General features: G+C 37.0%; 3 protein-coding genes and 1 long non-coding RNA gene across 7 annotated transcripts; 1 reads left to right on the top strand and 3 right to left on the bottom strand.

Annotated features, from left to right (window-relative positions):
• Positions 1 to 780: 780 nt before the first annotated feature.
• LOC115427341 (atlastin-3-like) lies at positions 781 to 12,105 on the bottom strand. Of its 2 annotated transcripts, none has more exons than XM_030145860.1 (14): positions 11,954 to 12,105; positions 8,845 to 9,073; positions 7,306 to 7,440; positions 6,935 to 7,039; positions 6,800 to 6,850; positions 6,627 to 6,683; positions 6,411 to 6,503; positions 6,139 to 6,277; positions 4,639 to 4,766; positions 4,498 to 4,554; positions 4,302 to 4,373; positions 3,940 to 4,131; positions 3,570 to 3,809; positions 781 to 2,395 (listed from the first exon to the last, which is right to left on the bottom strand). In XM_030145860.1, exons 2-14 carry the CDS (start codon positions 9,046 to 9,048, stop codon positions 2,333 to 2,335), a joined length of 1,536 nt encoding a protein of 511 aa, XP_030001720.1. In that variant the 5' UTR covers positions 9,049 to 9,073; positions 11,954 to 12,105; the 3' UTR covers positions 781 to 2,332. The 2 variants fall into 2 exon arrangements, with proteins under 2 accessions (XP_030001720.1, XP_030001719.1); XM_030145859.1 differs by having other exon boundaries at positions 2,285 to 2,395; positions 8,845 to 9,067; positions 11,954 to 12,087.
• A 3,397-nt stretch (positions 12,106 to 15,502) lies between these two features.
• Positions 15,503 to 19,797, bottom strand: LOC115427427 (forkhead box protein N2-like). Of its 3 annotated transcripts, none has more exons than XM_030145981.1 (5): positions 18,736 to 19,797; positions 18,227 to 18,624; positions 16,819 to 16,940; positions 16,322 to 16,377; positions 15,503 to 15,885 (listed from the first exon to the last, which is right to left on the bottom strand). In XM_030145981.1, exons 1-5 carry the CDS (start codon positions 18,836 to 18,838, stop codon positions 15,533 to 15,535), a joined length of 1,032 nt encoding a protein of 343 aa, XP_030001841.1. In that variant the 5' UTR covers positions 18,839 to 19,797; the 3' UTR covers positions 15,503 to 15,532. The 3 variants fall into 3 exon arrangements, with proteins under 3 accessions (XP_030001841.1, XP_030001840.1, XP_030001839.1); XM_030145980.1 differs by having other exon boundaries at positions 18,227 to 18,872; positions 19,446 to 19,797; XM_030145979.1 differs by having other exon boundaries at positions 18,227 to 19,797.
• Positions 15,552 to 17,504, top strand: LOC115427430 (uncharacterized). The gene is made up of 3 exons (XR_003936491.1): positions 15,552 to 15,649; positions 16,821 to 16,976; positions 17,373 to 17,504. It is a non-coding gene; the product is annotated as an uncharacterized LOC115427430 (long non-coding RNA).
• Positions 19,798 to 20,405: 608 nt separating the features above from the next.
• Positions 20,406 to 26,108, bottom strand: yif1a (Yip1 interacting factor homolog A (S. cerevisiae)). Its single transcript, XM_030145982.1, has 9 exons — positions 25,978 to 26,108; positions 25,561 to 25,616; positions 24,672 to 24,916; positions 23,366 to 23,470; positions 22,663 to 22,741; positions 22,326 to 22,383; positions 22,071 to 22,226; positions 21,735 to 21,828; positions 20,406 to 21,160 (listed from the first exon to the last, which is right to left on the bottom strand). Exons 2-9 carry the CDS (start codon positions 25,589 to 25,591, stop codon positions 21,005 to 21,007), a joined length of 924 nt encoding a protein of 307 aa, XP_030001842.1. The 5' UTR covers positions 25,592 to 25,616; positions 25,978 to 26,108; the 3' UTR covers positions 20,406 to 21,004.
• Positions 26,109 to 26,356: the final 248 nt, after the last annotated feature.

The raw sequence follows: 26,356 nt of genomic DNA, 5'->3' as shown, positions 1-26,356 counted from the left end.
TTGTGTTACAGTTTACCCTCTGTGGAACAAGTATTTATTTCTCACAGAATAACATAGGCATGTAATTATCAGTCTTGAGATTACTTTTTTTTTTTTATTGTAAAGCTAATTTATTTTCTTCATTTTTTCTTTATTAATTTATTCATAACAGAATCATGAAGGTTTTAAAGACTCTCTTGAAACTCAAGCTGCACAATTAATCAAATTACAATGCCAGTCAGTGATTATATAATCACAAAAGCCTGCAGCTTAAAAGGTCCATTGTGTATTTGGTGATATTTTGGATCTGGATTTTTGAAGCAACACTGGGCAGTGGCATGTTGTGTTACCATGTTCAAGTATTTGTATTTCAGTGTGAGTACAGTACAGTAGACATTGATCACGTTGAATTCACTGAAAGAAATTAATTTTATTGACTCATTCATTGACTGTATTTTGCTTATTTTATATGCATACCCTATCCATTTTAGTCTAGTGCTCAAACTTATTTCAGATGCTAAACTGGGTAGTTGCACTGGCAATTCAACACAATTTGAGTAACAATGAAACTAAAGAATATTCAAAGGCTGTTGAATAGAACAGTAATTTAAGTCAAATGTCTACTGAATATCAGATGAAATGTGAACTTAAAACTTATTGTCACTAAAAATGTTGTATTGCCTACATTGACTGTATTGAATATCACTTCAGCGACTGGACATTAGCTTTTTCCCAAGAAGAGAGAAAAATAAGAGTCTATGTATGTATCTTTTACAGAAATAACAGAGGTAGATGCAGAAACAACCTTGAGTTCTCTTTATTGTTTAGAAAACCTGCATTTCTCAAGTCAAGGCCACCATACCCCTGAAAGAGACGATTTAATTTGTTGTTACAACAATATTGCATGCATTTGGAATAAGCTGTGTGCAAAAAGCACTGAAGAGGAGGGGGAAGTGCAACAGTAAGTGCAGTAAAGCATCTATAACTCCTCCTCCTACAAGAAACAGACAAGGAATGTGCAAAATGATGAGCTGCAATTTCTAAGTCTCTAATCCTGTGTACATGTCCAGTCAGTGTTGGCCCTGTCCTTTATGTTATATCATCCACCTATAGTATCATACAGTCACTGTGAGATTGAGCACCATGTAGCAGCTTTTTCCCATCGGAGTTTGGGAAAGATATGGTTAGATTCTAGTCTAAGTCACTTCTTTCAGATTGTCTCAAATTCATGAACTGCACAATTTAACTTCATTACAAATTGTGTCTTCTTCATGTAAATCATTGAAAGCAGTGCTCTGATCCTGGTGTAGTGTTGTAACATGGACTAAGGATGTTGCACAGTGGTAAATTCAATGAAACCCATTAAGTTTAGCTACTTGTACAGTTTGTAGGCTACATTGTAAGCCGTTATGGACAACATGAAAACATTACATATCAAATTACATACATTACAGATCATTAACATGCTTTCTCACAGTGCAGCTGATACCACAGGTTATTGCCATTTCCTCCATGTATTACAACAGGAAAGAAAACCCTAAAGGTCCATAACATACTTTGGAATTTGAAGCCTTTGGAGAACATATGTAACAATACACAGTTTACAACAAGTATCAGTATTTAGTATTTTATCAAAATCTACTGAATGTAACATTTCTACAACAGAACAAAGAGCAAAGCATTTGAAACAAAAGATGTTCCTATTTATCACATGCAGTTTCCAAATCCTGCTGTGCTGTATAAAAAGTGCATATGCTCACCTCTTAAAGTACATAGTTCAACTTTGAAGAAAAAGTTATTTTTTATCAAATACAAAGCAAGTCTACAACCAGAATGGAATGATTTAAGGCCACAAAGTAAAAAATATAAAGCAATAAAGAAATATGAATAAATGTCTATGCTTTAAAGCCAGCATTTTAAGTCATTATTTTGAAGACTTCATGCAGAAGCTTTGTGTTTGAATCATACTCTGATATACAACCAAGTATAAAGTATTCAACTGAAATATAAAGTTCTCAATAGGTGTAAAAGGTAAACAACAACCTGTTTTTTAAGACTAATTGTAAACTTGATGATGGCAGTGTCAATTAAAGACTTTAAAAGTATGAGGGATTGTTATGGTTGAATCTCTACTTCAGTGAATCCAGTCACCAATACAGGAGTCTGGATTTCAACAGGCAGAAAAACATGCGTAACAGTAAGAGATGCTGGTGAGTTGGCATCATACTTATACCCTGTGCCAATGGAGTTTAGCTGCATGTTTGTTTTTGGGTGGCATGATAAGGCTTTAGTGCTGAATGTGTGCTTGTGCGCTGGTTGCATTGCATCAAGTTGATGAAGGATCAGAGGTCCTCTATCTGGATTTTTTCTGATCAGCGATGCTTGTCCCTCTTGACTTGTTCAACGCAACGGTAGCCTGGAAACAGACAAAGAGAAAACAATTGGCCTTCATACTGTTAAGTGCTTCTTGTGACATTTGCTGGCTTTCCTTTGACTGGGTTGTAGTTCATATGTGATGTCTGGAACTCTGTCAGCAAGGCTACGGTTGAAGTCAAAGCCATTCTGGTTTCAGCAAGAACTCAAGAAAAGACTCCACATGTCACCTGAATGGCTGTTTGTGTGGCGTTTGGGTTCTTAACAGTGTTACATTTTGCTTTCTGTGAAAAGTATTTATTTTTCACAAAATAACAAGAAATGCCATTTCTTTAAATTCCAAAGTTAATTATTTTGTTTGTATTCACTGGTGATTCAAGATATAATATGTTAATTTGTGACTTAAAGCTACTTTTTAGAGCATAAGTGAAATGACAATGAAGATATACACAATACACTCAAGTGCTGCAAAGTGTTTCTCTTTTTCTTGCCAATTGCTCCCTCTTGTGGTTTAAAGGAGAATTTGTTTAAAGAAGTGACGACCACTCAAACCACATAGACTTAAAAAAATCTGAAGTGAACATTGCATCATTAAAAGTGAACATTATTTCTGTCTGTCTGTACTTGGATATGTGTAATTCCTTACAGATGTAGAGATTTAGTGTAGAACCTATTGTTTGAAGCAAGTGATATTCACTTATGGGTGAAGCAGATGATGCTGTTGTGTTTTCCTTATGTATCTGTAACAGATTCATGCTGACGGTTTTACAGACTCCCTCATTACTCAAGCTGCACAATTAATCGAACTGCAATGCCAGTCTGAATAATAATGTAGTTCAAAAGGGCCAATGTGTACTTGGTGATATTTTGAATACAGTAATGCTGAGCAGAGAGCAATGCATAGGTATTCTGTATTATTGTTTTGATGTTTGAGAAAATAGAGAGAAAATAAACATATTTCTATCACAAATAATGAAATGCAATATTATTATTCAGTCCTACTTCTTGATTAACGTCATTAAAATGTAAAAAGATTTAGTTGTTTTGTTTTTTTTTTCCGAATCACTCTATAGGGCTACTTTGGCAGGACAGATTTATCCCTTCATCTACCACTCAAATGGCTGAATAACTCTTGGATCCTTGTGTGTAAATGTTCACATCTGTTGAAATGTTCCAGCCACCCCCATACTATTTTGTGATAAATATACTTTTCTTACCTGCTCCAGGACGACACCTGCAGCCTGGTCAATGGCTCCTCCAACGTGATGGTAGCGCCCAGAGTAGCGGATGAAGGCCCATGCCAGCATGGCCATCATCACCAAACCCAGAGTGCAGTCACACACCAAGGCGAAGGTGGAGAGACCGACAAAGAGAAACACTCCTGACAGAACGTAAAGGAGGCACACCAGGACAAACAGTATGGCAGGGGTCCGGAAGGCGCTGAACAGATTTTTTGACTTTAACAACAAAGAGAAAAGCAAATGATTTTAAAAAAATTTTTTCAGGTAAATCATGGGAAAAAAATAGGCATATATAATAACGCACTACACATGGAGAATGAAAAAAACGAACACTTATGCCTCTTACCTCATTGTGCTTGCTGAATGAAATCCACATTTCTTCCAATTCCTTTTCCAGTTGGCCTTGGTAACGGTCACAAAACTCTTGTCCGCCCATCTTCTTGGTTGATGAGAAGAGGTGAAGAGCCTCTTTGAAGAAAAAGTGATGCTTCTCCTCCAGATGTTCAGGAGCCACGTAAGGAAGTTCTCCACCACAAAGCTTAAAACGTAGTATTTATCAAGAATATATGAATATTATTGGATTTCTTGATAACCGATAATATAATTAAAGTAAAACTACATAGATTAACATTACCTTTTCTGTTTATAGACAATGTAAAATTAAATGTCTTGAATGCATAACACCAATCAACTAACAATCACATGTACCTTCTCCATGTCCTTGTAATACTGATCTTTGGATGCTGCCACAGCTGCCAGGTTGTTGGCCTCTGCTGTAGCCTAGAGAAACACACAGGCATGGATCAGCCATTAAACAGTGGAAAACAATAACAAGGTAATTGAATCATGACTGTCCATGATGGAAAGGTCTGGTTTATCCAAACAGGTTATTCATGCACTGCACCATGAGCATGGTCTTTGGCTGTGGCAGGTCTTCTCCCTGGTAAATCTTGATATAGGCCTGGCAAAACAAGAATTATATTATCAGATGTGATAAACTTAATCACGTAAGCCTCAATAAGTGTTTAGTTGGAGGATATGTTACCTTGAAAAACTCAAGCAAACCCATGCAAGTGACACGGTTTCCGTTCATTTCCTTCTCAGCCAGATTGTCTGGATGCAGAAGAGTAGGAATCAGATTCTTCAACTCCTGTTTGAACTCTGCTGCCACATCTGAAATAAAAGAACACAACAAAAATTTCATCAAAACAAGGCTTTATTATTTGGCTCTGGCCAGCTTCTACCTTAAGTACACATATTAAAAAGATGCAGCTTTAATGATTTGATTGGTAGTTATCCATAGCCAGTATATTGTGTTTAGCCTGGCTCTCATTTTGTACCAGCACAGAAGCTACGGCAAACCTACCTAAACAATCAGTTCAAGTATGGACTACATTTACAGTGTTTCCTTGCTTTATCTTACAGCCCCTTTTAACAGGGAATTGAAGCCCTGAAACGATCTCCAAAGCCCCCACACTCTTTAGATCTTCTGATGCTTATCCAAGTAATGGAGTTATCAGAGACTTCCAGTCTCCATCCACCTTCTCCAGCTCCTCTGGGGAGACACCGTGGTCTGATAAAGCTGGACAAGAGACATAATCCCAGCAGGGTGTCCTGGGTCTGGCCTGGGTTCATGGACATACCTGAGACACCTTACCACAGAGAGACTAGGAGGCATCCAAACCAAATACCTGAACCACCTCGACTGGCTCCTCTCCATGTGGTGAATATCCAGGCTCTGGATTTGCTGATTGATCTATGTTCCCTCCCTCACCTATAATCACAGGCTGTGGGTAGTGACCAAAAGAATGGAACTACAGACCCAGGAGGCTGGGCTCTTTATTAGTGACAGATGGAGGTAGAGCTCAGTAGAACTGCTTCTCCTCTACATTGACTCCTTAGATGAAAAAAATTTAATTTTACTTTGTAGAACACATCATTTTGGATGCAAACTAATCAATCAAGGCAGCTCTAGACCAGCATTTCCAGAGTTAGTCAGGTCCATAAATATTTGGACATATCTGGCCATGAAGCCATTTATCAGTTGTCCAGTTACTTTTGAGCCTAAAATGGTCATATTTCCTGAGTAGTTAATGCAACGTTTCTGTTAAACCCCTTTAACTAAGCTGAAAATCCATACTTCAACCATACCTTCATTGCTTCATTTCAGATCCACTGTGGTGGTATACAGAGGCAAAATTACATTTGTGTCACATGTTTATCGAGCTGACTGTATGTGAAGTTAAATTACTTCTTTTGTCTGAGGGGTCTAGTGGTTTGGAAGAAAACTATACAGCGCCTTCAGAATCAGTGCTTCAATAGCAAGGTAAAGGGTTACTAATACTCTAAATATAGTCTATATAAATAAGCCTGAAACAATATAAATAAAAAATGTAGACACCCATATATCACTTGTGCCGTGTTCCTGTGTAGTAATACACAGAATATTGATAAGTATCTCATATACATCTATTTAAAAAAAATCTGCACTCACTGTAGCTTTATTTACCAAGGTGTATCAAGTGTGGAAATCTGGGTAACATACCACTAAGCTGGCCTGTAAAGGCAGGGTTGGTGGCAACCTTGAGTCCAGGGTGAGGCAACAAGAAGCATGAAATGTTGGTGAAGCATGCATGGATGTGTTCCCTCACGGTTTGAATCTCCTCATGTTGGTTCTCCTTAACCTTGGATTAAACATCAACATAATGGTCAGGTAAATGTAAAACCTCCAACTCTGAGGACTGTTTCGTACATTGCTACTACTTCAGTTACATTAATATGTCATATTTGTGGTACAAATCAGTAGAACTTTGATACTTGTAATCGTTTATCCAGGAATTCATTGCCTCCTTGAAAGCCATAGGTGTATTCATAGGGAAAACTCCAATCCCTGATCAGGAACATCAAAGACTATAAAAAGAAAAAGAGAAGCACTCAGAAAGACTAATGTTTTGGTAAAACATTAGTCAGCACAAGAGAACAAAAAACAATAATAACCAGCAATGATCAAACAATTCTTGTGTTTTCTGTTACCTGAAAGGGCTTCAAAAAGATTTCATCCAAGGCAAGACGACCATATTCTGTGAAGAGCTGTGAGGTGAAGGCAAACGGGGAAAAATAAATATACCAAGAGGGAAAAAAACAACGGAGGATCTAATTTTAGCAACAATTCAGTGAAAGGTTGATCTTCCATCATGTAAACAGACCTGTAGTTGCTGCAGGTCATCCTCTTGTATGTTCTGGGACAGATTGTAGATCTACAGGAGGAAAACAATGTAATGATTCATGATAAAAATGATATAAGATGAAAAAATCTGTGATAATCTGAGGAGATAAGTCACCTGTACTGAGCTGGTCATGGTGCTGAGGGCAAAGATGGTGGCACAGTCCTTTACAGTGGACTCAGTATCAAATGCTCCCTGAGTGTCCATCAGCACTACTGCCACCTACAGGAGGAATCATGCAAAACAGTGTCATATTTGATTTGTAATAACAGACATGTCTATAACTATGTTCCAACACCGTCTGCAGTAATCTCTTCATTCAGCCCAAATCTTCATAGGTCATACTGGAGCATGTTTTACTCTCAGAATAACACTGTCAAAAAAAAACTAATGGGCATGGTAACATAGATGTAAAAAAAGATCAACAACAGGAGATTACTCTTGAGTAAATCAGATAATGGCCACAACAGCCTTTGAAATCAGACTACCTCTCTTCCATCGCTCTTTTGGACAAGGAAAACCTCACTCCACAGCTGGATGCCTGTTGTCTCTGGTTCTGAACCCCCCCTCCAAGAAAATCCAGTCAGTGGTTCATCATCCTGACCCAGCCAGTTTTCCTCGCCCTGCAACAGAAATTACACTGTGAAGTGCAGTCAGATGCAGGGTGAGGCTGTGAATCCATGTGTCTCTGCTAAATAGAAACATGTAAAAGTAAAAGCAAAGATGTGTGATTTGGTGAAAGAGTTATTTTGAGATTATTGTGGTCAATATTGGGATTTAATTGGTTATCAAGGAAAATGGACAGATTACTAATGATTGTGAAATGCGTATTTTTTCAAAATTAAACTGAACTTATTGAAGAAAAATACAATCCCAATATAAAACATATTTTAAGTATATTGACTTCTGTAGTGACAGAACCTTTCTCGGCTCAGTGTGACAAAATCCAATTTATTACCATACACAGGGTCTGGAGCTTTAATTTGCAGCCTTTTGTGATTATTTACAGTAATTGCACAAGATGCTGGCTATCTGTTCATTTTCTTCATAAATTCAGTAACAAGCCAAAGTTTTTCCAAATAGTGACATTACAGAAAAAATAATTTAATTGATTTTATTAAAACCTTATGTTACAAATCAATGAAATATACACAGAACTGGGAGGCAGTCAACTACATGTAATTAAACTACAAAATACATGCCATTTTGCAATAGTTTCCTTGCAGTTCATCCACACTCATATTTGCATAATAGGAAAAAAATTACCATTGTTTCTATAACTGATTCATTTGACCTGATAATCACCACGCATTTGAGTTTTAAAAATTCTTAAAGTCAGATGTCACAAAACTGATGAGAGATGCTAAAAAATCCAAGTTTAATATTTCCGTCTTTACTGTGTGAGCTGTACAAATATTTTATGAGGAATATTTTGAAAAGTAAACTTGAATAATCCTTAAAATACTTGAAATGTTGCAATACATTAAATGGAGCCGTAATTTAACAGATATGGGACTTCTTTTACATTTTATGAGAATTTCTAGGAACATGATCATGGTTATCATCTTTTGTTACTTTTAACAAACTCCATTTCTCACTAGGGTAGCGTTGTGGTAGTGAAATAGTACTTTTTTTTGCAAAACTGTGCTTTCAAATTACGTTCCCAATAGCAAATCTGCCTGTGAGAAAATAACAGCTACAGACATTTAGTCTCCACACCTTCACAAAGACAACAACCAAACTCTGAATAAATCCTGTTGAGGAATCTAGTAAGAGCAGATGTTACAGCAGGGAGAGGCATTCACACAGGATGCTTTAAATTCCAAGAAATGGCTACTTAGGAATTTTGCATTTTTTGGATTAAAAGCTTTTCAACTTTTCAGCTGCTCCCACTGGTTGACTATTTCACCATCTCTAGATACACTTTGGAGAAGTGATCTTCACTACACTACAGTAGAGATGTAGGGATGGTAATGTGCCGTCTGGAGAAGCCTGACACTCAAAGATCATGTTACAGTGACACTCACCTTTCTGTACATGTAGCGAAGCATGAAGTCAAGCAGGAAGCTCTTCCCCTTCCGAAAAGCTCCGGCCACTGACAGCACCACCACTTGCTTGTCTCTGACTTCAGGGGCCAACAAAACCTCAGCCAAAGCCTCTGTGTCCAAATTAAAGGAGTGGTCCTCCTTACTCACTGTAACTATTTGAACTGGTCTGGGTTTACGCGCCATACTTCCACTGCACTGCTCCCTGTAACTGAACAAAAAGATCAGAGGGAAATTAGCGGAGCTGCAAAATTTGGTCAATTAGTCATAATGTGATTATTGTGAGCAACACTGCAATTTCATTTTTTAAAACTAATTGAAGGAAAAACCTCACACAGATGACTTTAATTTTGTATGTTATATGCATACTCTCTGTTCTGTGTCACTTAATCCAAACTAGAAGCACTCGGAGAGCGCAGACCTCTGCCAAGGCTGATCAGTGGCCCCCCCTGTGGGCCCCCCCGCCCCCGATCACCACCAAAATTTAATCATTTCTTCCTTATCCCATTTCCAACAAACCCTGAAAATTTCATCAAAATCTGTCCATAACTTTTTGAGTTATGTTGCACACTAACGGACAGACAAACAGACAGACAGACAGACAGACAAACAAACCCTGGCAAAAACATAACCTCCTTGGCGGAGGTAAATATGACCATGCTACAGAGCCTGTGTTAATTTTTTTTTCTATTTCTGCTGTTAAATCAACCTATATCCTTTAAATTGCAGCCTTTTGCAATCATATAATTGATACATAATGATATTATCAGATTCAATTAATAGTACTTGGTTAACTTTCCAACTAATCGATTAGTTTGAAAAAAAAAAAAAAAAACCCACTGAGGTCTCTTATTTGGACCATAAATTTGTCATGCAACAGAATTACCAAAAATGTGATTATTACACCTTCAGAACTGAGACAGTGTTTGTTTCCACTCAATCTGTGAATTAAACAATAACTTATATAAGTTACATACACACACAATACATTTTTTTAAAAGATGGGACCATGAAAATACTTGACGTTTTATGTACTTCCATAACGAGTAAGAAACAAGAAAATGCCATTATGTAAATCATCGGCCGGCAGCTATAAGCCTGGAGGAAACATTCAGTAAAAAAGTATCATGCTTTGCCAGATAATTAATTTTCATTGAGAATAGTGAGAGAAGTATTCAGATCTTTTACTTCATAAAACTGCTAATACTACACTGTCAAAATGCTCCATTAGAGTAAAAGTTCTAGATTCAAACATTACTCAAGTAAAAGTATGTAAGTATTATCAGCAAAATACACTTACAGTAAAAGGTTATTCTATTCAAATTTTACTCTGTGCCTTAATATCAGGGACGTTATTTACACCACTGATGCATTTTCCATTCATTTTGTAAGAAATCTAGTAAAAAAAAAAAAAAATTGAAAAATAATAATAATAATAATTCTTTGTAGTGATTGATCAGAATAATATGTTCGCTTTCAAAATGCTGATCCTACTAGAAACTCCATTACCTGGTACTGAATATGTTTATTTTTTTCAGTTATTTTTTCCCCAAATCACCCAAACAAATGGAAGAAGTGTTGTCATTTCGTAGTATTGCAAGTGCAGGCCTACACATAGTGACATTTTCCAATTAATCAAAGAGAGGGTTTAAGTTAGTTTCAGTTATTTTGATTTTTCTCAGTAGGTAATTTATCTTTACAAATTCAGAAAGGAATAACTAATGTATCTTTCACATTTTGGGTCCTAAGTAATGCTCATTCTGACTTGATGAAGCAGGTGCATTTTCTTGATATATTGTCATATTGTTTTTCTACAGTGTCAGAAAAAAGTGAAAAAGTGTCACATAAAATCTAAGATGACATTCTGAAATATCTTGTTTGGTTCAACACCTACAAATATATTGTTAAGCAAAAGTAAAGAAACCAAAATATAATTATATTTTACAAACCTGGAATCAAAGAATCTGTACATTTTATTTCTATAAAAAAAATACCCAAAATGACTATCAATTACCAAATTATAGCTAATTAAACAGCCAAACAAGTAATCTCGTAACAGTTGCAAAATCATCCCTTTGGTTGACACATGGTTTTCATTGGATAGGAAGGAGAAGAACAATTGTACTGTGAAAAGTAACTGAAGCCATCACACAAATGCAGTGGAGCAAAAAGTACAATGTCTACCCTGAGATGAAGTACAATGGAAACACTCAGGTCCAGTATAAGTATCTGAAATATGTTCTTAAGTCCAGTACTGGAGTAGTGCAAACCACTCAGATCTTTTTAATCTTAGCGTGAATAGCCTTTGGGGGAAAATCCGACATGCACCAAGCCTCATACCAGACACAAAGTGTGTCTGTGTTTGAGGTCGTGGGTGTTCTTATGGGTGTCATGCTGTTCCGCCTTGGGACAGTTGCTTCTGAAAACTTATCAGTGTTGTTCATTGCTCCAGTGAATTCATTACTGCTGTATTAGGGAGTACTGAGTCCTTTCCCATGATGAGTAATACAGGGAGGTGCTTTCTTTTATCTGCGGTTGATTCCAAACTTGCCCGCACCTTTCACTAGAAACACTTCTCCAAAGGTGTGGTGTTCAGAGGAGGTATGCAAAAGACATTTCTGAAGCTGAACGTTATGATGCAACGAAGAAAACTATGCAAGTCTGAGACGGAACAAACCAAACTATATGTTGTAATCTAACTAAACTTCATCACAAGTAAACAGTGCATCACCTAAACAAACATTAGCTCAGATTGTACAGTTCTTTCTGAGGTGACTGACAGATGCTGGACCTCAGCAACTAATGCTAATGTGAACAGATAGCTAACGATAACCTGCAAGTACATGACAAGCTGTTTACACTCCCAAAACCTAGTACTTACACGAAATCTACTAAACCACTGTAGCCTAAGCCTCCATGTGCAATACAGGCACACAAACTGAAGAACACGAACGTGTAAACGCTGTTAGCCCTTAGATTCAATCCGTGTTAAAACAGCCAAAGTTGCAACAGCTGATTATTATTCACTCCCAGAATGATCAAGAATGTCACCATGTCCATGATTTAGCTTCCGAGTGTTGTACAATGTTACCTTGGATGTCTTCAAGCGGCTTCAACAGAGTCGAGAAGCGACTAAAACGTAACTTTTTCTACATTGGCACGAAAACAATCATGAGAACTTTTTTCCACCACGAATCTTACAGTTCCGTACTCTGCACTGCGCCTCCTGGGAAATGGAGTTTCATTGTGACTTCCTGTTTGTGCTTTTGGGGTGTACTGAACTACGTTGTCCGGTGTGCCAACGTCTCATGGTGGTAATGGAAAATGTAGTTTTCAGGTGCTGTTACGAACACGGAACTGCCAAACAGAAGCCTTCGTGTGTACAATATGGAGTCTGGTGGTTTTGCATACAAACAAATTACATTCGACTCATTTCCGGACATGATGCTTCATGTATTTGTGGTTTTGAAGCACTGAGTGGCAGAATGAATTTATAGTAACAGCTGTAGTTTTCCACGATCCTTTGTTGTTACGTCCTCTGTGGGCGTTTCTCATACAAATAGGAACAACAGCCAAACGTGTTTAAAAAACACAGAAGAGGATTAGGGCCACTGGAAGAAAAACAAAGATAAAGGTCCAATATTTTTTTTTATTACTATTATTCTGAGATTAAAGTCAGAATTCCAAGAAAAAAGTCAGAATTCTGATTTTAATCTCAGAATTCTGAGTTTTTTTTTCTCAGAATAAAAATAAAAAGTATATATATTGGACCTTAATTTTTATTGGCCCTACTCCTCTTCCATATAAAAAAGATCCAATCCTCAGCAAAGTATTTAGTAGTAATCAGTGAAACATCACCACTTTTGTAAAAGATGAGTAGAAATACTGCTAATCCAAATTTGCAATTAGATGATATAATTGTAGTAGTATGTAAGTCATATAAAAGGCAAGAAAAAGATAATTGTTTCACAACAAAAGCATAAGTTTTATTTGTTAGATTAAAAAATGTGAAGCTTTTGATAATGCATACAGTTTAAAAACAGATATTCAGGCAATACAATTCAGTTTACCCTGAAATGTAAATGGCAGTGAGTTACTCCTCCATCGAACTATTCATGACTGAAGATAGCATAAAAGATCAAAACCAAATGTACAGATTTACATAAAAACACTCAGGATTTCAGTAATATAACATCGTGTATCTAAAATACTTTCTAACAAACATGTTCCAAAGAGTGGGCATGTGTTAAAAATGTTTGTTAAAACTCGACATAAAAGTACTTACTGTTTAGTAATTAAATAGTGCTTTTATGTACTTTTTGAGTGCAGTCTACTCATTGCATTACAAGGTCAGTACGTTTTTAAATGATCCCCTTTTTATACAATCATTATTTCAGTATATTCCACATGGTGTTAAAATATCATAAACAACAAAAACTCCATGTTTACTTGAATAAAGTAACCTCCTTCTTATAAAGAATATAAAGACTGGTCACTACTTTAAGGATTTACTTGAGAGAAACTGGTTAGAAGGACAATATATTGAAATGGTAACAATGTAAATGATGTAAATAAGAATTATGCAGTGTTTTTTCTTTTCTTTACTTAAGGAAGCTTAACACATTATAAATCTTTGACTTGAAAAATTTCTAAAGTACTCTTTTACCCCTGAGAATGGACTCTTGAAAACATCACAGTGAAAAAACAATATACTTTAATTCATATTGCATTAATACTTTCCCCTCAGTTTAAAAGTTCAGAGTACATTTTCCATGTTTGTGTACATTTTAAAGTTACAGGTACTATTCCTGATGATATTAAATTAAGTATGTGCATTGTAAGTGCCTGAATACATATGTGTTGGTTCCATAATGTGTTAGTCCATCAGAAAAGTTGATCTTATGCATCTAACTAAACAAAAATACACAAGCCTAAGGGCAGTGTCAGTGTCTAAGGACAAGCAGCTGATTGGTCAAACATCATCAATTTATTTCATATCTCTTTTAACTATGCTCATCTCCTAATAGTATTTACTCACAAAAAGTCATAGTTAAAGTCCAAAGCAATGTGTATCTTTAATAAGCCTATTTTCTTTTTTGATGCCTGCGATGTAGCGAGAGTAGAAAAGTCAAGTTAAGGCAGAGAGAAGATTAGCAGTCCTATTTAGCAATGCCAGCACGGATGTATTAAGACGACTTTTTAGATTTTGGTGAAGCTATGGTAATATAGACTGTGGCTGTATAGTACTCTTCCATGTTTTGGTCAGTCTTTTATGTACTGTGTCGTACTGTATTTGTGCAGAATGTGCCTTTATCACGTAGCACCAGCTGCTCCACCACTTGGGGATTGTGTTAAATTGATATTGGCATTCTTCTGCGACTATTGTCATTGTAGTGTTTATTGGTTTGAGGACTTTGTGAATCTCTGTATTCCAGTCTGTAAAGATTTTATCAAGCTTTTATGTTAACATTTGACCCTATTTTCAAACCCAGTGCCAAGCCACATAAAACAAGGGAATTCCAAACTAAATTATAAGGCCAATATATGGGTCTTAAAGGAGTGATATTTTGCTTTTTTAAAAAAAAAAAAAAATAATGGAATTATGCATTTTAAAACATTTCCCTGTGGTCTACATAAACTGGAAATCCTATGCTTGGGTCTGAATTCTTCATCAATTCAACTCCACAGGTCCATCTTCAACCCTATTTCTGACTAATGACACCAGAAAGGTAATTTTGAACACTGGCCCTTTAAATGCACATGAGCTATTTCACACCCCACCCTCTCCAGGTTGTTGTCTGCTGCTCTGTCCCGTTCAACCGACAACTGAACATTTTAGGTAATTGGCTCCAAGTTTGGACATATTTTCAGTATGGACTACAACCACTGCTGCTGACAAACAATTGTGTTGTACTCGGAGAAATGTTCATCAGAAGTCTTGACCTTATATGTGCAAATGTCGTGACGTAACTAGTTATAGTTATAGATGTAACAAATTAAGCATAAATTAAAACAGGTTGTAGAAATCCATTCACTTTTTGCCAAAATGAAAATAAAGATAGCTTTGCAGCACCTGGAGAGTTCAAATTCAAACTTTTTAAACTATTAGGGTCCAAATGCACAAATAAATGTACCGAAGACTAATAAAATTTCAATGTTGTTGTAGATATGTATAATGACAATAAAGACATTCTATTCCATTCTAAAAGTGGGTTTAGCAAAATATGACTCCTTAAATGGGCCAATACGCCAACTAATATGGAGCTACATTTAACCACTACAACAATGGTTTGCATAATATCCTAGCAGAGGATCAAGATTGTTTTCTATATTTTAATAATGAGAACATCTCATTTTAAGAATATTAAATCAATCTTATATAACTGTATTTATGATACTAGGATTTTTTTATATATATATATATTTAATGCCCACTATAGTCTTTCACTGGCTTGACTTTTACTCTAGTTTTAATAAATCAAGCCAAACTAATTTTGATTGCCTCTTTGGAAGATTTTTTTTGTTTGATAATAGGCAGTATGGTTATATTTAAGTATATGTGGCTTCATTCAAGTCGGGATTTTCCATTGTGCTGCTTGGCATAGGATGTGAAAACAGGGCCTCTTTGTTCCCTGTTCATCATTATCTCTGTGTTAAACAGAATATAATATTAATATCCACCTCCTGCCAGGTCCAGTAGTGACCCAGCAGCCTCTTGGGCCTCAGCGTCGAGCTGAAGGATCTCCACAGTCTCCAGATCAAGCTCGGTGTCACCGGGCAGCACCAGGTACTGGTACTGCTGAGACTGGTAGTAGTGTAACTCAATGTAGCCACTGTCTGACAGCGGGTCCTTCTCCAACTCCTCACTGACCTCCTCCTGCGGGTATTCAACTGACTCCATGGTGACAAGCTCCTCATGGTCAGGGGTTAAAGGGCAAGTTTGGTTGTCAGAGAAGGATGGATTATCAGTGGTCAAGGCTTGGGGTGAGGAAGTGGACATGAGCAGAGTCTGTGAAAGAGGATCTGCACGAGCAAAGACAAGAAAATTCAAATGAAATTTCAAAATACGTAAAATCTCAAGGTATGAACGAATCACACAAGCAGGTTATTAATAGCAACACGTTTTCATACAATTCGTCACGTTCTTCACTGAGACTGCACCTCCATTTATGACACGAGCTCGGAAATAAAATGGGGATATAAAGGAGACTAGCTAGGCTATTGCTGGGTTGTCACGGTAATAGAAGGTTGTTACTATGACAACAGACCACAAACACAGGAACAATGTTGCATGCTGAGAAAGCCGCAGAGACGGGGAAAAGCTGCAGGTAATTAAAGTGTCAGAGAAAGCTGTTACTTCATTGATAAAATATCACAGACCAGAAGGAATTCATAAATATGCAAGACTTTGCGCTAATTAAGTGACATTATCCTGCTGTGAGTTTTCCTTATTACGAACCTGAGATTTCCATAGAGTCACAAACTGGGAGTCCCCCATAATCAGCACCTTCAAACCTGAAAACACACAATCAAGTAGCTTATAGTTCTGTTTTAAATACACCAAAATAAGAAAATATGACTAAAAATTTAACAACTATTAAATATACCAAAAGGTAAATGGAGCTGCAGCATCATTTTAATAAAAATACAAAATATGGTCAGAAAAAAAAAGATGAATTGATGAATATATGGGCTGCAAGAGATCATGATCAGATCAGCATATCATCTTATTATTTGTCAATTGACCATTTGTTTCTAAAATGAAGAGAGAAAATGAAGTGAAAGATGAATTAATCATATACACACATCTATTACCACACTGAGTTAATTATCTTTCTGAATGTTTAATAATTCTTCACATTAAAAGAGATGAATGATGAAATGTTTAAAAAGGAGATTAGTAACTGCTTGATGTGGGCCCATCTGAGAGTTTGTCATTTCTGTGATCATACTCACAGTGCAGGTTTGCTGATCAGGTTGCTGTTGGTGCTGTGATAACTGTGGGTCTTCCTGAGCACCTCGAGGAGCGCTGGCCGATACTCCGGACACACACACCACAGCGAGCCCTTCCCCACTGACTGCAACCCATACATAACATTACTTCAGATATTCAGGTAAACGACCATTCACACACACACATAAAACACAATACAACACAGTAGATGCCTTTGTATTGGTCTAATTTAGAATAGAATCTGGATTTAAATGTCTATAACAGTGTTCTGTTATGGGGAAATGAATACTCTTTAAATCTAATAAAGCCCAATCTCCATTACATTCTCCAAGTCTGTGTTCCTAAATGCTAGAACTAGACCTGGGAACTGTATTAAATTACTTTGATTAATCTAATTTTTGCATCCTCAGGAGATTAAAACACCACCTTTATATTTGTTGTAAAAGAAACATTGTGATTCAATGATGGTTCTCCAGGTCATTGGCTACAGCATTGCTTTACTTTATTTTAAATTCATTCATTCATTCATGATCTGAACCTGCTTTATCCTCACTAGGGTCGCTGGAGCCTACCCCAGCTACTTATGGGTGAAGGTGGAGTACACCCTGGACATGTCACCAGTTCATCACAGGGCTGAATTTATTTTAAATTATTAGTGCTTTTTTCCCCAACACATTTTCCATTCCAGTGCTGTTTCTTTCTTATTGTTGTCAATTGTTGATATTTCACATAAAGGTTATAAAGTTTTGATAAGAAAAAACTGTTGTAATTCTGTTTTGTCTATTGAATTTAATTGTTTATATTCATCCATCATACATACATACATACAATAAACAAATATGTACATAGACAGTATAAACAAAAATAATGATGTGAATGCATTTTTCCAGTGTCTAAACATCTAGATTTAATAATTTAACCTTATTGCCAATCCTATATGGTCTCGTATTCAGGAGTCTTGGTTTTCACCCAGGTGGCCCAGGTTCAACTCCCAGTATGGGAACAAGTACTATTCCCTGCAATTTCCCAATGTAGGATCAATAAAGTATATCTATTTAAGAACCCTTAATCATAGATCTACTATGGATGTATTTGATTGGTTGATTTTTTTTAAAGGGTTAACAAATTTTTGTCTGGGGTGGGAGGAGCTTTGTGTCATTTCTTGTAGAGACACAGAACTATGGTGCTGTTTCTGCCTGAGCACTGCATGTGTTCAGTAAAATCTGAAAATGTCTTTAAAGTGTACATAAATAGTATACCTGTGGTTCATCCTCTCCTTGGTTGGTCAGTTTTTCATTATTATTTTTATTTGGGTGGTGAGCACATGTATAGATGAGGTCATGACTCATCGACTAATCAACTAATTGACTTGATTTGAGAGTAATTCAAAAGCCCATCCCTAGTGCCTACCTGATTCTTGTCCCTCTGAATTCTCTGGAAGCTTTTACTTAGTGACAGATTGTGGCGGACAGAGTTCCTCCAGCCTCCAGAGGCTGTCCTGTAGTAGGGGAAATTGTTGATGATCCATTCATAGATGTCTTTCACTGGCAGCCTTTTGTCAGGTGAATCTTCTATGGCCATGAAGATCAGACTGCTGAAGGAGTACGGTGGTTTGAATGAGGGGGGAGAAGCAGGCTGGGTGGTTGTACAGGACTCCAGCTGGGACAGTGGTGTCATTTTGGGAAGAGGATGGAACGGTAGCAGGTTACCCCTCTGATGCAGCCAACTCAAGCAGGTCAGGTCATCTTGGTCTGATGTGTTCGCTGGGCTCAGGCACTGTGTGTTTTGTCCAATGAGGCACTGAGACGCTGTGCAGTGTGAAAGAGGGGAGGAAGAGTGAAGAGACTCTGCTGTCGCCGGAGAGAGTGAGGTAGGGGATGGGGGGAAAGAAATAGGTGATAGTGGGAGAGAGACCCCACCATTTGAGAAAGTCTGCTGTGGTGAGGAGCAGAAAGGTGAAGACCCTCCGAGTGTGGTGGGACGTGGAGAAGAAGGAGGCAGTGTCTGAGAGCTATTCTCCATCTGGGGAAATGTCCAGGGTCATTCAGCTGTACCACTGCTGAGAGACCAGACAAAAATGCTTTCAATTTACTGGTGCTTGAGACCTTTGGCTCTGTGGTAGCTTCACAGACAAAGCCAAAAACTTTTACAGATATGGAAAAAACTAAAATATACAAACTCTTAATCCAGTGTTTTAGAAAAAGATGAAGCAAAGAACAGGTTGATTTAGTTAAATGTTAGCCACCCTTTCCCCTCTGATGAACATCCAAACATCTAAAACGTACAAAGTCCACTAGATGTGCACTCATACCGTAAAGTCTCCCGCAATAATACACGCAGAACCTGGCCAGTGGAGCAGGGCTCTCACAAAGTTATCCGAACCAGGTGAGCTGGCACCGATCAAACTCACGTAACAAACTACGTCCAACAATCGACTTGTGAAATTAAATGCACGAAGCTTTCAGCGTCTGTATTTGATGCCACATGGCTCTACAAAGCTGTCCAGTGGGCAAATGGCGGAAGAATATAAAGTTTCATTTAGTCAAGAAAGCCGCCTTTTCTCTCACAGGTAACCCACTCGGCGCTATTAACGTCCGCCGTAGAAGAATGAAGTTAACCCGTTACTCACCGGATGACCCCGGGGACACTGACTCAGAGCGCCTTCACCCTCTAATCCACTTCTTTAGCAAAATTAATCTTGAATTTCTCTTGTTAGAAAGTAGAGTCGGGGTCTACGCTCTCCCTCTGTGTTCTGTTGCCGTCCACCGTATCCATGGAAACCAAAACGACGCTTACATGGCTGCTCGTACCCGGGCGCGCTCCCGCAGCAATTATACACTGTCTCACTGATCAGCCAATCAGGAGACAGTACTCAAAGACCATGTGACAATTAAAGTCACGTTAAATAGTAACATTGCAGTTCCCGTAACAAGTGTTTTAAGTAGAATAAAACTAATATCAACTTGATTCACATGTAAACAAGGATAAGGCTGTTTTCCCCATGTATGTTGGGTCATTTTAGTAGTGAGAGTATTGCACCAAATTCTTACAAAACACCAATATTTATATCAAGTTGTTCATCTACTAAACTTGACCTGAGTCCTTCTTCCCAGTCACACTGAACATTAATAAATAAATGATAAACTGTATGAATCTTGAGAAAATTCTACATGACAAACAGCTGACGAATGTGCTGTTGTTAAAAAAAACAAAAACAAAGTTCATGTGTATATTTAGTTGTCATTTTCTGTTGATTTATTTTTTTACAGTCAGCTGAAACGCTTCGAAAAATTTTTGTTCGTTTAAATGTTAAACTGGTGTTTGTTATATTAAGAGTTTGTCATGTTTAGACCATAAAGAATTTAAAACCACAATAACTATGATACTTCTTCAAAAATCAGGTTTTAAACTTCAAATTCTGATTTAACATTTATATGACAGTAATAATTGTCAGTAGAAACAAACCTTTTATCAAAACATTTTTGGCCACAGAATCAATAATACATTCAATTCTTTTAAATACCTTATAACTTACTGTATAAGTAAATTACTGATCAGAGCTGAACACGGAATAACACATTTTTATAAAGAAGCTGAGCAAAAGTTAAAATTTAATACACAAAGCTAGATATATTTATTTTCTACAAAAAGTCCAACCATTGTCATGCTTAGTCAATTTTAGATAAATAAATCCATGACTTCAAGGAGAAAAGTGAGATAATGTAGCAACATTACCGTACCAGAAAAGCGGTACAACAAATGGAACATTTGTGTTTCAGTCTGTGTGATGTGTGCTGGGTGGCAGTGTGATGTAAATACTGGAAAAAACAGAGAAAAGTAAATCAAACTTTGAGCCATAATCAAAATAATCTTACAATCAAAGCCCTTGTCCTCAAACGTATGTGGCCAAAACAGGTCAGGTGACTGAACACTGATGTCATACAAGTTTGTTTCTGAGAGTTTTGCAGTCTCACATGGAATCCACTCACTGTGCTGATTACAAGACAGCGATCATTTTACTCTAAACATGTTCATCTGATAAGCTGAACACACACTGCAGCTCAACACTGTCTACATGTTTTGAGTTCACTGACGAAAGAGCATATAAAGGCAGGTGTACAAATATTCAACAACCACACTTTTTGGGTCCAACACACATGGACCTCAGGTTATTTAAAAGCCTCACGGTCACCTGACCAAGTGAGAGGTTAACCAGTATATAATGATTGGCTGGAAAACAGCGGTGGCCACAGTGATATAAAGTCGGAGCTGAGGTTTGGCACTTCCAGTTCCCATGGAGTCTGCAGAGATCGAAGGAAGGATCTTCATTTTCAGAGAGCGGACCTGTGGAGATTACAAAATGATTCAGACAACTGAAACAAGAAGTCTGGTGTAACTGTTTCAAACTAATGTGTTTGTTTTCTTCCATGCAAGATGTTACTTCACTGGACACATCACACAACTCTAATGAATTTGTGTTGGATATCACAGTACAGAATCTTAATTATATTTATCATACATACTACATACTTGTTAATGTGTATTATTATCTCTTCTTGTCTATTTATTTTCTTCTGAATACCCTATGGGACATTGAAAACAAAAGCAACTATGTGACCTACATAAGAAATACAACTAATTATCATTTCATACAACATCAGCACCTTTTCTGAGCTAAAAATATACCATATTCCTGATATTACATGGCTGTTTACAATATTTTTCAGGTATTGTTTAATCTTTGATGTAGAAAACCTGACCTGTGTTCTGGGAAGACTATTCCAAGCTCCAAATTTGGTCAAAATTTACACAAATGTTTAGTTTTGAAAGGTGCACTAATTTTCATCAGTAGTTTGTGTATTTATATGCATTTCTTTATTATAAAGTAGTGAAATTAATGAGGACCTCAAATACTCACAATGAAAAACATAAGGGCACAAGAGGACCAGGCAAGAGCCACGAAATAACCATCACTGCCAAACAGTAAGCCACACAGCACTGTGAAGATCATCCTAGAGGAAAGACGGAAACACATTTAATATAAAACTACCTTAAAAACAGTGTATAATACAGATTAAATGAGACTAGATATATTCAGTTTCTATTAACCTGCTACAAAGCACTAATCTGATTTCTACAGTTCTTTATTTATCAGTTTGTTTAGTTTTGATGCACTTGAGAGCTGTTATCATTTTCGTAGTCTGTGATAAATAATTGATCAATTTCAGGAATTCAAATTTAGAACAACATTTACCCAACGTATTTGTATCCACTGTAGGCAATGAGATCAAAGGTTGAGAGGTCACTGTGCACTGTGAGCAAGTACAAGCTCAACAACATGACCAACACTTCAATGATGATCCACACGAGGGCAGTGCTGGCACACAATCCAAGAACCTCTGGACTGAACCTGAATATGAAAACACAACACAGATGTTTTTTAACTAGACCTTTAGCTACTCATCCACTGTGAGTCATAAAAGAAAGTAGACAACAACAAATTATTCACCTTTTTTGAATGCCAAGGGCCATTCCAGCAAGTAAGATGTAGGTAATAAAAGCCATTGCTGTAGAACAAAATGAAGTTAGTACATATACATCCTTCAGATGCCAGAATCACAATCATCTTTATTCACCAAGTCTCTCTAGTAAATTATAAATACAAGATATAATAAAAATGTAAGGAAAGTGAAATAAGAAAATAAAATAAAGAAGTAAAAAAAAAAAACCTCCATAAACATATAAACTTTATATACATAAAGACACAGTATCTACTTAGATAGAGTTATAGTGCAATTTTTTTTTTTGCAATGTTGTTTATTTAGTAAATATTTTGTCAAACTTACTTGGTATGTAAAGATCAGGTGCATTTACATCCTGTCTTGGAGTTAGTGGAGTGTCGCGATGGTATCTAACTTCCCAGTCCTACAAAGATCACAAAAATACATTGTGAATTGCCCAGCTCTGAATCAGGTTATATAACAATGTTCTATGAGAGAGAGACTATTAAATGAAAGAACCAGGTTTACAGAAAACATTTTAACTGCTCAGATAATAACTATATTTAACTTAAAGAGAAGACAATAACACATTTGAAATGATTACATAAGTGATATTTAACACAGAATGAGGTACAGCAACAGGTTTTATCTATAAATGGTCTTAAAAAGCCTGCTATCCTTATAAAGTAAACCTCCCCCACACAGCACTGCCAGCAAGCTCACATTACATATTATTTATGAATATAGTGTTATTCTTTGTTCTTGCAGTCCATCAGGTACACAATGTTTATGAGTGTGGCTTAATTTACAATCTGAATGAGTTAAAGTGTGTGGGAACTGTGTGGGAGTTCAGTGTTCGTTCACATTCACACCAACAATCACTGCATGATGATATGATTAACTGGCCGATTATCTTACTTGGATTATTTTAATGTGGTAAATGCTTGAAAATAAGATAAGAGAGAACAATAGCATCCAGTCTTTTTGTATCAAGTGTTTGTATTGTTCAGTGTGTTGGTAAAGAATAAAGTGTGATGGCTCTGATTACCTGATGTGTATAAGGGAACATGAGGATCATAAGTTTCTTCAGTACATATCTGGTGTCAACAGCAAAGAAGTACTTCAGCTTGTTCACAGACATGAATCTGCTGATCTGGAAAGCAAAGGAAGTGCAAATAATTACTTACTACATCACAAGTACATGTCTGCCAAACTTAATAAAGGTGCGTCACAGAAATCTGAAAGGCCTCGTGTGCCCCCAGGGCTGTGCATCACTTTGGCATGACACTCACACCCAAAGCTACCTCTGTATCACATTTGCCGATCCAGTAGAACAGCATGTTTTATTTATGTGCCATCTTCAGGCAACAGGAAATTCAATGCCCGGTATTTTACGTTAGAAGCAGGAAACTGTGATTAAGACTCTTGATATTACCGGGTAAATTGGCAACAGAGAAAGCCAACAGAGTCTTCTACTGAGGGACTGATTCACTGAAAAAATACATCTATGTGATGAACAAGCCAGATGGTGACCAGATCTGTCCTGTTACTGCATTCAGATACAGAACTGCATATTAAAATGTAAAATCTCGAGCTCTCCACTTTAAATAGAATCACCAGAGAAGGTGTGTTTTGCTAGCAAATATCAAGTTTAACATCCAGACAAAGGGCTTATTATTGATTGCACTCATAAACTGTATTGGTGTGGCCACTGTGACATCTCCCACTGGTTTTGGAATATAATTTTGAAGCTAACAGTCGGCATTTCAGACGTTGCTACTTTGAATATTTTTAATCGCAGGAGAATAAGGGGAGACGGCTGAGGTAATAAATGCTTGTTTTAAATAATGGTAAACTTCATGAAATATATGTGAAACAAAATCATTTGATGCTCTTGTCACATTATTTAAGTGATTGACTTAGCATCTTTAGAGAGACTCATTGTATGGCTATGCCCACACTACTTTGTTTTAAGATGCATTTTTTCTGCATTTACACCACATGTCCACACTACTGTGTTTTTAACTCCCTGAAAAAACAGTTATTTTTTTAATGCTGCTGACCTTCTTGTAGTTTAGAAAATTTGGGGTTATGTTTTAATATGAACAAACAAAAACACATACAATTAGAAATGATTACAAAGATACCCAGACTCGCCTGTCTTACCAGTCATTGCATGCGCTTTCATTTAAAACTTTCTGTACGAAAGCGGCATTGACAGCCAGATGTTATATCAATGTAGATACTGACTTACAGGCAATTCAGTTCTTATTGTCTGTATTAGCAGCTGTTGTGCAGTTAAATCTGGCTATTAATCATGCTACTACTTATCTAGATTCCCAGAAGGTTCATACCTCTTTGTTTACCATATCCTTTCCTTGGTTGGCTAAGGATGAGCCGTACATCATTGCAGCATTTGCCATTGGGTCAGCAAAAAGGTTGTCCATGCCAGCACCTCCTTGCATGTCTGACGAGGGTGCTCCCATATTGTACCCCGGCGTGTAATATCCCTGAGTATTCATTGCTGATGCAGAGGAGCTGGTGTCTTCAAAAAGGACAGGATCTGCCTGAGGAGGAGCTGCACGAGCCCTCTGCTTAGCTGTGGAAAAAAATCAACAAGATGAATGAAATATATGGTATTTAAATGACTACGTAAATGTCTCTTTATTATGTGTGGTGTGTTATATTTTCCCTCTGTTAGATTGCTCTTAAGGGGGACGTGCATTAATTTCTTTATTTGATTACATAAAAAACTGATTCAGTTCCAGTACCGTAGTGAATACTATTGCATATTACCACAAATGTGTCTCCGAAGACCTCCAACAATATGCTTAAGTGTAACTCATTCAGTTAAAAATCTTCCATGAACTACTCATTCATTGAATTTTCAGGAAATTTGCTGATTTTGTAAAGTGTGCAGTTATCTGAATAGGAAATTACACATACATGGAAGTTCTGATCACATCACACAGCCCTAAATACGGTGCTGGTTTTACAACGGAGGTATTTTTCATATTTTATCAGGCTCATGCTTATCACTGAGGCTAAACCATATAAATCTAATGAATGTTGCTGCAGACCTTGCAAATCAATCAGATACAAACACTTTGGTAAACTTTATTTTACGTAGCATTGTCCTAGCATTACCCCCACATCAGGAAGTAGACAGCATGGGTGGATATTTAGCAAAATTTCACCAATATTGTGAGTGATTGTGACATAATGATTCATTTTTCCACTTACTTGCTCGGTACCCATGATGTGGCAAGTCCATTGTAACTGTCGCTCGCTGACGTTAGCTTAAAATAAAAACAATGAGACATTAGCTAAATACGTTTCATTTACCTGAATCTTGGTTAGTTGTCTAGCATCACAGTGTTAACCTACATCTATTACACGAGCTTTGAATTACTTAATATCACCAACATGCGACCATGGAATACTTTTATGCTAATATTTGCCACTTTTGCTGCCAGTTAATGCTAGCAACTTAGCCAGGCGATACAAACTGCATTACTAACACCATATTTTAACAGACACTCGAATAAAATGGAGAGATAAGGTATAAATAGTTTAGTTACGAACACCGATAATATTCACGAAACCCGCCTGAAGAATGTTATGATGGTGAATTACATGAGGACAGGAGAACCTACTTACCTGCACAGCTAACGTTGGTAGCTAGCTACGTGGCTATCAGCCTGTTCGGTTTGATCCCACCCATCCACTGCGGTTGGTTGACTTCTCTGTGCCTGCGTGGCAAAAAACAACTGCACAGACACGGTAGGACCGATGCAAACAGGCAGCAATTCACATTAATACAATCCATTTAACTCTGAATCTGTTAGCTTTCTGTTTCCACCCCTTTTGAACTGTATGAATGGGCAATAATGAGGGTCAAACGCTTAATCTGTATGCTGACAGATACACTGGATCATAGATATGTAGGATACATGTTTTATTTAACATATTGTGACATAAACAATATATCATTCTTCAGGTTTAATCGCATGATAAAGACTTTTTGGAATATTATGGA

The sequence above is a fragment of the Sphaeramia orbicularis genome, chromosome 10 (assembly GCF_902148855.1).
Source record: "Sphaeramia orbicularis chromosome 10, fSphaOr1.1, whole genome shotgun sequence".
In the NCBI taxonomy this organism is placed as follows: Eukaryota; Metazoa; Chordata; class Actinopteri; order Kurtiformes; family Apogonidae; genus Sphaeramia; species Sphaeramia orbicularis.
Note: the sequence above shows the minus strand (reverse complement) of the source record. Positions and strands in the feature narration are given on the sequence as shown.